Below are 13,354 nucleotides of genomic sequence, written 5' to 3'. Positions count from 1 at the left end.
TTTGTATATACCCGCTTCTTTCAAATACACTGATCATTAAATTCGACGTACCGAAGATTGAATCTTACAAAAGGATAATTAATTTTGTCTTATTTTTTAAATAATAAAAATTTTTAACATCACAATAGACAAGAGAATAATCATAGAACGAATTTAATACGATTTCAGATGAATTCAAACGAATTAATACTCTTGAAACTTTTGATGTGCCAATTTTTCGAAATGCAAAATACAATTCAATTATTTACATAAATCATAATTTCAAAGAGCAATACATTCAAGTTATTTGGTGTGTTTAGTGATATCACTTATCTACATTTATACATATCTATGTACAGTATACGCACATACAGAGAGTTACGAACATGTAACTCACATAAACCCGCATAAACATATTGAAATACTTATTAGAAAATGATAAGCTGAGACGAGCATATAATATTTCGCAAAAAGCTTTTATTTACACATTTGTTCCTCTTTCTCTTTCTTTTCTTTCTCTCTTTCTCTCTCTCTCTCTCTCTCTCTCTCTCTCTCTCTCTCTCTCTCTCTCTCTCTCTCTTTCCCTCTTTCTCTCTCGAGTACTATGTTAATCTAAAATAGCAATAAAATTCCACTAATTCGCTTCTCTCTCTCTCTCTCTCTCTCTCTTTCTCTCTCTGTGGAATGTTTTTCAGATAATAAATACAGGTTTCTGTTATAAATTAAAAAATGAGAGCGTGTTGTTCATTGGAATTTACAATTGAGATATAATGTCAAAAATTCAAACTGCGCACAACCTACCGATAGATTTTTTAATCGTTTTTTTCATGTAAAAATCTACCGTGTGACAAATATATTTATCATCAATTATGAGAGCCCGTGTATATGTACCGTATTTACAATGTCAATATAAACATACAGACTGCACGATTGCTTAAGCCTATATATTAATATACGAAAGGAAAAGTAGAAACTCCTACTTTGTACCATTAGGTTCTGAGAAGGAAAGTAAATAAAAAAAAATACAAAAAAAAAAATATATAAAAATACAAAAATAAGAAAAATAATCACTGGCTCGTATGTAAATTCAAATTGTCTTACTTATTCGCTTGTATCTGATCGCTAAAAAATTAATGATATATATATATATATATATATATATATATATATATCATATGTCTAACTTAATGCTAAATCTTAATAACAAATTAAACACATGTTCAATGTTTTTATGACTTAAACTAAACCCTCTATAGCCTCTTCTATAAACGTATAATGTTAAAATTACACAATGCACCAATACTATGACCACGTACATTCTGATATTATTTCTAAAATAACTCTTTTTCTCATTGATTTCATCACATGACCTTATTGCAACTTGGCAAGAGAAAACTTAACGTGTATGCACGTGTGTTTGCAATAGCAATAAATATTACGTGAATTTCTCCTATCTTTTGTTTTTATTTTTTGCATGATCAACAATTGACGAATCTTCCAAAATATGATATATAAGAGCATTGATGATAAATGCATTATATTTTATAAATAACTTTGACATGCGCTAAAAGGAACATCGATATCAAAATTGATTGTTCAATTGATATTTTTTAAATACAACTAATAAATTTTTTATCAGGGCTCAAAGAGGGTTGTTGGACGATGAATGAAATGTACATTCGTATCGATCGATCGATTAAATTATCAATTATTGATATTGACTGTACAAACGGTGTATTCTTTTTTTTTTGTTTAGCTCGACAATAATTAGCTTTCAATAAGAGAATAAGTCTCCTTTTAGAATATACCGTTTTTGAGAGAATCGCGTTTTTTTGTTTTCTTTTTGTAAATAATAATTTACGTTTGAGAAATCGTGATAGACTTTTACTTTTCTTTTTTTTTTTACGTATGGGTATTCTTGATTGAAAAATATATCTCCCATTGAACATCAGTAAAGCGGACGTCGTTTTGAATACACGCGAAAATTTAAAGTCAGCAGATGTGTGATTTACGTATTATATAGCGCCATATTGAACAAAGGACAAAATATTTTTTTCATCGACCATCTATTATTATTATTTTTTATTTGTATTATTATTGCTATTATTATTATCATTATTATCATCGTCATCATCGTTATTATTATTATGAATATAAATTATCAGTATAAAAAAAAAAAAAAGAAAAGAAAAAATTTAATCGTTTGTTCTTTCAGTCCATTCCACACAGCCGAGTTTAATATTAATCGGATAGAGAATAATAATAACAATAATAATACTACTAATAATAATAATAATAAAAAATAAAAAAATGATAAAATATATATGAGAGTAAAGTTTGCTTCCATTTCATTACGTCGAGGGAGAGACACCGTATAGCTTTTTATTATTTTTTTTTTTTTCTTTTCAATCACACGTATTTATCATCTTATTAAGTACCAAGTGCCTAATTAATAACGTTACGACTCGAAATACCCTGGACTATCCAGATACAAGAATCCCGTTTTCATGAACGAGAATTCGCCGTATACTTGTTTACTTGTTTGCTTTCTTTCTTTCATTCTTCCTTTCTTTCTTTCTTTCTTTCTTTCTTCGCCTATTAGAAGATAGAAAATAAATATAAGTACATTAGAGTAGGGGTAGCGGCTCGACTCGCAAAGTTAGATGATACGCGTGTTAATAAGACGTGATGATAATAACACGTAAAAAGGAGAGGAGCGAGAAATATATAGGAATGATTTTTTTTCTATACAACAAGGGGGAGACAATATCTTCTTTTTTGCGATAATACAGAACAGCCCAAAAGTTCCTACGTGATTACAAAAATCAATTATTCTCTTTTTATTTTTTTTTTTTTTTTTGAGACTTGTGACAGGTGCTGGTTTTGTAGTTTGACGAGCTATAGTCGTAGTTTTGCAATCTGTGAAAAAGAACAAAAAAAAAAAAAAAGAGAGAGAGATTAACCCAAATGTCTCTAAAAATGGTAAAATTGATTTTTAATATCGCCTAAAAACTTTTGGTCTATCTAGGGACTTTCGTCCCTTACCCCTGCATGATGAAACGAGAGTAGTCCAAGAAAGTTTAGTTCGCGAGGTACAAATCGACACTCGCGTAGAGCGCACTGGAACACTTTTCACGTTTTTCCTTTTCTTTTTTTTTTCGATGACGATGACAACGCGATACCGCGTTTCGCAAAGATATACAAATTAAAAAAAGTACTCGGACATTATACGACAATGTCGACGAAAAAGCGTTTTACGCTTTTTACCTAACGATCATTAGTTCTCTCAATTGGCATGTGTGTATGTGTGTACGTGTGTGAAATGTATATATATATATATATATTTCTATATATAATTAACGCGATATATTCATTTGTTCGAAAAAGTCCATCGAATTATCGAGCCGTTTGACGTATCCAGCTGATAAACGATGAAATAGGTTCACTAAGCTGCATCATCGTAATAATTTAGCACGACGACGAATCTCTACGTATTGTTGTAGAGTTGATGATGACTCGTCTGATGTTGGCTCGGGTGAGAATGTTGCAACGAGTGTTGATGCTGATGTTGATGCTGGTGCTGCGAATGCTGATGTTGATGTTGAATATTAGTATGCCTCGCGTTAAATCTAACGCTACCAGCCAACGAACTCCCTCTACCATGAGTTCCCACCATACTCTGGCTATCAGACAACTCGTCTTCTTCCGCACCTAAACTTCGAAACCTGACGAAGCCGTCTTCCGCCACCAGCATCGTAGACCCAGTTGTCGGAGCTTGCTCGTGTAAAGCTGGAACAGGTGTATGCCTGCCCCGACTTTCGGAATTTCTCAAAGTTTGCACACCGTTGCCATGACGACTCAATGATCCCCGGCCTTCATGCGGAAAATGACCCATCGTGCCGGACTTGCGAATGGAATGCCTTTCGAAGGTACCTGGAAGTAGCAACAACAGTTAAGTAAACTTATACTTTGTATAGGAGGCGATGATAATCAAGGTGGTCTAAATCGCCCCAGGTATTAAAAGACTATTTTAAAAATAATTTCTTACGCAATTATTAAACTCGAGTATCAAAATATGTATATGACGTTAGAGCCGACTTTAATTACCGAATCATAAGCCATACGACGTATTACTACAGCGGTAATCTAAATAAAGTTGAAGCTGTATCTTGAATGAAAATCATCAATGCTATTTGATTAATATCTACCTGATATGTTCAAATGTTCGGGCAACGTGTTAAGTGGAAAACTGTCGTCGTAGACTTGTTTTCCAGTCCTCATGGTATAATTTTGTATCGCTTGATTGGTGCTGCATATCGCTGGATACAATACATCGTCCATGTTCTCCGTAGACGTGGAACTCCCACATGGGAAGAGGGCAAAACCCGAATGAGCTGGATGTTGTTGGAGTTGTTTCTCTCGTAGGGGATACTGCGAGAGACTAGCGACCCAAACCAACAGCCCACAAACGGAGAGTTCCAGTAACCTGACGGAGAACTGCCAACCCCACCAGAGCCAAGGATAAGGCTGAGAACGTTCACGTATGCCAAATATACCGTAAAGCTGAACAAACCCCATCAGTATGAAGAGCATTGCTGTCGCTGTAGTCGTCGTAATGGCTGTACTCAATGCCACGGTCGAAGGATCGATGCCAGCGACCACGTGATTGACACCAGCAGTCTTATTGTTCGTAATGTGTATTTGCGAGCGTACGACACGATACACGTAAACATAACAGAGGCCGAGTGTAACGCAGACAATGATGTAGATACACTGACAAACTAGGGGCAGTATCTCTGCTTCATCTCGATAACCTAACACGTGAGTGGACACGTGGAGAGAGACGCAGAGAACTATGTGAACGGTTGAGAATAAAACTAGGGCAGCTGGAGATAAGAGTTTGTTGTTCAACGACGGTGCCTCGGAGCATCGGGCTAAATACAGCACGAGCGTTGCAAAGGCTGCCGACAACAACGGTGCCGGTAAGTACATTAAAACCCGTGACAACGGTTCCGGCAAAGAATGGCCCAAATTGTAGGCATCGTAGAACAGATGAAAACACCTCAGAGTACAGACGGTCGTCAAGAGAAGATGAACGGCGAGGAAGTACGACTGGGTAAGAAGATTGGTAGCTTCGTTGAAACGAACGATCTTGTAGATCGAGTACAACGCCATCAGGGTAAACATGATGGCTGCGACGTAAACGTGAAGAGACCAGGCGATTTTCCAAGTTGATTCTAAAGGATGCGTGTCTATGTGAGGTACCAAAGAATCACCGCCCTTGTCGTTTGGTTTCTTCGACGGTGGTGCTGGTGGTTGAGGTTGAGGATATGGCAGTCTTTCTGTATCGACTATCTCGATATTATCCGTCTTGAAACCGTTCTCCGTTCTCAGGCCATGTTGATAATCACCGTCGTTCTCCTGTCTTCTCGTATTTGGCAGGTTGAAAATAGTCGGTTGAGTAACCTTTCTAAACGGATCGACCGTACTCGTCATCGGCATCATAGTAGTCGTTCCTGTAGCGGTTGTCGTCGTTACTAACATCGTCGTCGACGTACTCATTCTCTCGGTCGTTATAACCAGTGGTACGTTCTGCAACGGGCTCTTTGTAGCAAGTGGTTTCAAAAGAATCTCGGGAATGTCTTGTTTTCTACCATTGCTACCGGAAAGAATGCGCGATATACTTGGATAATGAAGAGTCGGTACGAACTCGTTCGAGTTATTTCTCTTCTCGTTCTCGGCAAAGTCAAGCCCGGATTTTGAATTGGCGTTGCTCGTATTGATGGCTTTATTTCTGGAATGCGAGTGTCTCTCTGGACCATGGGAAGCAGGCACTTGTACTAGGTCAGGTGGCCTGATCGGTATTCTCTCGTGCGCGGGGGTAAGACTAGGGGGTGGCACGGGCCTTCTTGCGCCAGTATGTACGTCAGAATTTGTCCCCCTAAGCGTTGGCTTGTCGGCGAATGGATGAAGATACTCCGGCGGCAGGGGTGGTGTAAACAAGGCTCGCGAAGGCGGTGCATACGATGGTAAATCGCGTATGCCCGAGGATGCTGTAGCACGAGGTACTGGAATTCTTATAGAATGTAACGAGGGATTAATCGCAGAGGTTGTTATAGCTCTAGTCGTCGTTGTCGTCGTTGTCGTCGTTGACTTAGTCGCCGTTGTGGTCGTAGCGGTGGTGAAGGTTGTTAAAGGCGACGGTACGGTCGATAAGGTAGTACTGGCTGAAACTTGAGCGTCATAAGCAGGTACGCTACGTTTCGTGGTGGCCGAACTGTGTGCGACCTTGATAAATATCGCAGCGAGATTCTTCTCTAACGCCGTATGATCTAAGTTGAAGATAGGACTATTAGGGCCACCGTCACCGCTTGACAGGCAAACGTTCACACAAAATTGCATGGTAATTAAGAATGACGAGAGAAGCAAGCGCATCGTTCCTATCATGATGCTCGATAATGTTTATGCGAGCCCGCGAACGTCCAAGTATTCTGGTCGAACGCCGGCTCATTCCATAACCGGGAGAAAGGAGTGCCGACGAAGAGCCAAGGTGATGGTGATGGTAGCGTAGTAGTGTAGTAATAGTAATAGTAATAGTAGTAGTAGTAGTAGTAGGCAGCAGAACGACCTAAAGAAGACGACGGTGGGGAGGTTTCTCGAAATAAGGACACTTACGAGGACCAGTCTTTGCGATTACTATTCTATTCCCATTTGCGCCTTCCTCTTTTATTGACGCATCGGAAGAGCGAAAAAGATCTTCCTTTGAATTATTCAATATTTTTCGATCATGGGCTGGGAAATGAAAAGAGAGAGAAGGGCCAGTCCTTTTCTTACCTACCGAGCATCGTCGCTCTAGTATTCGTAGGTATTATAGTCATTTTTAGAATCTCAAATCAGTCAATAAATCTTTCATAGATATTTCTACATTCTTAGACATATAATAATATATATATATATATATATATACATATATATGTATGTATGTGAGTGTCTGTTCTTCTCAGTCATTCGTAATATCTTGACAGGTTAATAGCATTCAATTAGCCCGTCACATTTTGTTCCACATTGACTGGTATTAATTTGACCACCAGACTCCAATATCACTCGAATATCTCCCAGCTTTATCATAGCCCGATCAATTCTTTTACTCGAATTGAAATCATCCGATAGGGATGAATAAAAGATCTTGGTAGAGCACTTTGTTTGATTCCTATTATAATGGCATGGCCGAAAAGTTATCTTTCCGAAGAAGAAAGAAAAAAAAAGAAACTTATTTATTTCGGTCTGCGGGAGACATCCTCGGGCCTGGTTTTCTTGATCCAACGTTATCTCTATTCGAGATCATCACAGATAAATATCCTCGAGGAACATTCGATTCCAAATATCAAACGGAGACTGATTTTCCAATATTCGGCGAAGGTGCAGAGAAGAAATCCGTGATATTCTTTCATGCTTCATGCGCGCCTTTTGTGTTAACGAAATGAATGCGGTTTACTTAGTCCTTGATCCACGTTAGAAAGCCGATACCTGAAAGATGAAAAAAGAACAAGAGAAAAGCAATTAGATAAGGTTTCTAAACAGTTCTCCTTTTATTTAGTTTTACTTATTTTATCCTGCTTTTTTCTTTTTTTTTTTTTTTAATTATTTTTCGTGTCATCGTTATTATTATTATCATTATCATCACCATCGTCATCGTCATTATTATTATTATTATTATTAACTTCTATCATTATAATCCTTTTCGCGAACATACCTATGTAAAACGGAACACTAGCCGCCACCTTCCCATTAAAAAGCTTATAATGATAGGATTCTCCGCTAGTAACGTGATATTGCAAACAGAATCGATTGTAAAATGATCCATAGGAGTGTTGTTGCGTGGAATATTGTTTTTCGAGGGATAATGATATCGTAGAATCGATGAAGCCTTACAATTCATTAGTTACACTTGTAAGAGGAGTACAACGGCAGGAAATTTAAGGGTACTTCTCGATGAATCAGTCTTTTGCCGAGTTACTGTGTTCTCTTTTTCCTTTTTTCTTTTTTTACTCTTGTCCTGTATTTTTTTTTTTTTTTTGTATTCGCAATGATCAATCTCAAAACAAATAGAAGATAGTTAACATGTAGAAGTTCTCATGAGATTATTACATGCTAGGAAGAAGAAACTAAACTGTAGGTACGCACGCACATGCTTGCTGTACAGGCACATATAAATATAAGTTTCCAAGTGATGTGCGCAAGATTTCTTCGATGTTGGCTATTTACTCGTGCGTTACTTACCACGATGCTCGGGTCAAGAATGTCGTAATCGACATTCTCTGTGGAAACTCGCTTCTGATTGGATAGCTAAGCTTTTCAAATGTATGCTCTATACGCAGAAAGTGTTAATACCTCGAAAGATCTCAGCAAGTTTATTACTATTTGTATCTATACACGATTACAAAATAATATGTATATGCATATGATACATACGATGTACGATGTACGATGTCTGTCTGTGTGCGTATATACATGCACTCATCATATCAGACATGTATGAAAAAGGCCAATTCATTCGTGAGGACGCAAGAGTTATATACATACATCGAATAAAACCGATAAGAATTAAAAGTATCCTTCGATCAGGTCAATCAACCAATAATATTGTTCGATCGTTATCAAATACGAAGTTTTAACGCGAGTTATCGCACGAAATCCTCGATAATACTCTATTGGGAGTATATGGATTAACATTTTGCACACACCGACATTTTTTTCAGATCACCTACCAGCAACTCGAATATATTTTATTCACGATCTAGTAATATATCATGTATATCATTTCAACATAAAATGGTACAGCGTTGGGAATAATTATTCTATTAAAATGATACAAGGTGGGTAGGAAAAGTGATATTAAAAATCAATTACGTTTTTTTTTAAGATTTTTTTGGGTTTGTAAATTAACAATTTGAAACAAAAAAATTAGTCTGGAAAGTCACGAAAAAATTGATTTTTAAAATCAGATGTATTACAAAAGAGAGCTCCGCGCCTTAACAAAATCGCACGTGCAATCCCAGAGATAATTAGCACGTTTTATTTGGATATATTTCTCATTCCGTTCATTGTTTTTTCCTCTCCCCTTACAATGGATATATATACACACACACACACACATGTATATATATGTGTGTATTAATATATATATATATATATATTAACGGGTACAGATATGCGTATCTCGAGGAAACAAATATTCCAACAAATTTTGTACAAGTTTTACTTAAGGTTATCTCTCAGTAATTACCCGCAATCTTTATGAGTACCCTTAAGAGGAAACGTTCGAGTTATTTGTTATATTTACGATGTGCCCTTAGAGTTAACAGTCGGGTGCAAAGGGTTAATTAAAATATAGGTTGAATAATATTTCTTTGAAAAAATCTCTTTATCATAAAAAAAAGTTAGAAACCAGCGCACTCTTCTGAGAGATTATTCTATGATGCACGACGTAAAGAAGTCCATTGTATATAACTCGCACGATCGATCGCTTGGCATGATGCCACTACTGCTGTGTGCCGTCTCTTCTCCTTCCACTTCTACTCCTTCTTCTAGGTATTCGCACATTCCTTTCCCACGAGTTACGAATTTACTTTCTACGATATTCTTATACTCTCTTGGCGAGCAACGAATCGGATAAGAAAAAAAGAAGAAAAAAAAAAGAAAAAGAGAAAAAATTGACATGTTCGGATGCTGCAAGAATCGATAGGATAAGATTAACTCGCGCTAGAGATATCCTATTCGATTTTCTTTTTTTATTTTATTTACTTATTTTTTTTTTCCTTAGATTGTCTGCGTAAGTTATTCTTATACGTATCAGTAAGCAATAATCGGATTAAAAAAATATATAAAAATAGCCACGCGTTCGGATGCTGCATGAATTGGTACGATAAGCGCTTAACTCGCTAGTATTATCCTAGTGATTTTTTCCCTTCTAAATTGTATGTGCAGCTTATTCTTATACATCACACAATTCCCCAACAACGTATCGGATAAAAAAAAGACCTAATAAAAATATTAATAAAAGAGAAAATACGTGACGTTCGATAGGATAATCTTAACTCGTTAATATGTGATGATAAACATATATCCTAGAGTAATATTTTCTAAATTATTTAAGTAGATCAAAGAATCACTCATTCATAAGAGGACTTTACTCCTAACCATCTTATCAATCTTCAATATTAAGATAAAAAAACCTTAAAAATGGTAAACAAACAAAGAAAAAGAGAGAGAGAGAGAGAAAGAGAGAGAAACAATGAAACACACTAACGAATTAACTTGTTTTAAAGAATATTAATGAAAGTGATAAGAACTTGTCACAAAATAGATAAAAAAAAAAAAAAACAAACATACTCACATTTTTTTACGACCAACAGCGGTAGCTATTATGATCGGTGAACAATGAACGATGTCCTAATAATAGGACGTCGTTAGGACGTTGGAAGGAAGCGAAGTAAGTCATTGATCCGAACTATCCCGTCGTCTCTCGAACCTGCAACAGGCCGCATAAAATGAAATTAATGTAGTAATAATCGTCCCGAGTGTAAAAGATAATGCCTTGTCTCTCTCTCTCTCTCCCTCTCTATCTCTCTTTCTCATATTGCAAGCCAGAGTTGCAATGGCGACGTACCCTGCCACAGTTAATACCGTAATAATTGTTCTCCCGGGCGACTTATCGCGATATTAGCCCAGCTACCACTATTCTAATTCGGTGTATACTCTACGTATATTCTCTCGCAGGGATTGCTTCTCCTGTGAGATCGATAATCTCGCAACGCGTTTCCTCTTTATATATATATATATATATATATATATATATATATATATATATATATATAAATCTCTAACAGTGTACGACCCTGATATATATACACACACACCCCTATGTACACGAATCATTCATATTTAAAGTTATGTACATGCATATACGTACGTACGTACGTATGTACATCTGTCTGATTCATTTCTATCCTCTTTTAACTCGACAGAGAAAGCGATAGATAGATAGATAGATAGATAGATAGCAAGTAAAAGTAACAAAGTACAGCAGTAACTTTTGACGAGCAATCATAGTAGAGAGTTTATTATACATGTCGATCCCTTCTTTACCTATCTAATGAACGTTTCCATTTTAAAACATCAAGGGGTCACTAAACGCGAGATACCAAAGTATAGCATTGATCGTGCGCTACATGTACACATACATAGGCAAAGTATCAAGCAATATCATCGAGCTTATATGAAAACTACCCTCTTTCAGAGAGGGACAGAGAGAGAGAGAGAGAGAGAGAGAGAGAGAGAGAGAGAGAGAGAGAATTTCACGGCCTCTATTTTCAGTATTATCGTTCGTACATTCGTTTTGATGTAATACCGGTCGAATGATCGACAAGCTATCGAACGTTGTTAATAACGAATTACATTGAAATAACAAAAATGAAGATGTGCTTCTGGTTGAACTCGTGATCCTCGATCGTCGAAAAGGGATGAATGGATGAATGGATGGTTGGATGGCTGGTTGGTTGGCTTGTCGAATTTACAAAAGGAAAAAGAATCAAAGGGGAGCAATTAAAAAAAATAACGAGAGTGAGAAACAGAGAGAGGGGAAAATTATTCCCCCATTTCCATACGAATTCTCTCCCTTTTAGAGAGAGACCTTTGTATCACAGTCCAATCAAAGCGATGCATTGGTCTACGAATGCTCATTCACATAGAAATCAACTTATATATAAATATACGCGAGTGTGTGCGTGTGTACATTGTACATACACAATCGTTTGGATCCTTCCCTTGTTAGCCATCATTTTAAACATTTGCCATATCACGATCGTCTAAGCATTTCTTTACCTTGGGATCGTTAAAGACTAGAAAGACGGTTTCTATTGTCATAGAAGAAAAAAAAAAAAATGATTGGTAGTACACCAACGAAGAAGATGAGACCCTCCACTACCTTTCAAATTACGACGGCACAGATTAGATACCTATAAGCTCGAATTCTCGACTCCCATATCTTTCCCGTTCCTCCTCCACCTCCTTCTCCTCTTCAATAATCTCTTCGCCATCCTATCCTCTCATGAGTATGCGTCATTCGATCGTCGCTCGACTACTAAACTCTTCTCTCCTCTCTCTCTCTCTCTCTCTCTCTCTCTCTCTCTCTCTCTCTCTCTCTCTCTCTCTCTCTCTCTCTCTCTCTCTCTCTCTCACTCACTCCTCGATGTATTTTCTACAGTCTAGACTGTCCCTTCCCATATAAAAGAGCCATGAGTGTACACACCTCGCATATCTTCACGATTGCGTAGTAAAACAAACTAACTAGGGAATTTTTATGCGTTCGAAATATCCGGATAAAAAAAAAAAAGAGAGAAAGAAAAGGAATACGTCTTTTTTTTCCCTCTCTCTTTCTTGCCCTTCTTTGTGCGATTATAATTTTCTTATTTCTCCGATTAAATTACACGGTGAATTGTACGGTTTGTATATTCCATTTAAAAGACAAACTTTTCTTTACTTCTTTCTTGTTATTATAATACTCTTATTTTTCTCGATTAAATTATTTATAGAATAAGTTGTTCCATTTGAAAGAGAAACTTTACTTCTTCTTTCATTCTTTTTCAATCGAAATTATACATTTATTCGATATTATAAAAAAAAAAAAATATGTATAAATTACAAATACATTTATATTTATTGGATTATATGTTCTATCATTATTTATATAATTAGAGATTGAAATAAATTTTATATTGGAAAAGATATGAATATTAATAAAAATATATTTGCTTCAAAGTAACAATGGTCGTTAACGATAACAGTCGACGGACCCTTTTTAAAAGCCATAAGAAAACACCATGGGTGAAACTGGATGGCGTGCGTGCATGCGCGCGTGTACGTACGTACTTACACACAAAATGCAGAACGACAGCTGCTTAGCGGTGTATATAATAGCGCCAACACTAATCCAACGATGTCCATCAGGTTGAAAAGAGCGTAACGTAGAATGCAGTTATATTTTTTCTGTCCTTTTTTTCCTCACCCTCCTTTCTTCTCCTTCTTTCCGCCCTCTCATACACATAACACACGCATATGTGTATATATCTACATGCATGTATTTTTTCTTTCCCTCTCTCTATCTTGCATTCCGATGTAAACGCGGGAAATTTAAAAAACTTTTCACGCCCCAAAGGAATTACATTTCTCAAAATTCACGAAGAGAGAAAGAGAGAGAGAAAAATTATCTCTTGCATCGCATCATCACCCTTCGAGAATATTAAAACTCGGTCTTTTTAAATGCCGCTCTCTCTCTCTCTCTCTCTCTCTCTCTCTCTCTCTCTCTCTCTCTCTC

General features: G+C 36.6%; 1 protein-coding gene across 2 annotated transcripts in view; it reads right to left on the bottom strand.

Moving 5' to 3' along the window:
* Window positions 1-190: 190 nt before the first annotated feature.
* The window catches only part of LOC122634280, a 22,219-nt gene continuing 9,055 nt past the window's right edge, over window positions 191-13,354 (bottom strand). For both annotated transcript variants that reach the window (XM_043823069.1, XM_043823070.1), the window contains exons 2-4: window positions 10,376-10,510; window positions 4,188-7,506; window positions 191-3,912 (exon numbers count right to left, since the gene is read on the bottom strand). In XM_043823069.1, coding sequence (XP_043679004.1) covers window positions 3,467-3,912; window positions 4,188-6,426 — 2,685 coding nt within the window. In that variant the 5' untranslated portion in view covers window positions 6,427-7,506; window positions 10,376-10,510 and the 3' untranslated portion in view covers window positions 191-3,466. The remainder of the gene's footprint in view (window positions 3,913-4,187; window positions 7,507-10,375; window positions 10,511-13,354) is intronic.

The sequence above is a fragment of the Vespula pensylvanica genome, chromosome 14 (assembly GCF_014466175.1).
Source record: "Vespula pensylvanica isolate Volc-1 chromosome 14, ASM1446617v1, whole genome shotgun sequence".
Classification (NCBI taxonomy): Eukaryota; Metazoa; Arthropoda; class Insecta; order Hymenoptera; family Vespidae; genus Vespula; species Vespula pensylvanica.
This window is presented reverse-complemented; position numbering and strand designations above follow the sequence as displayed.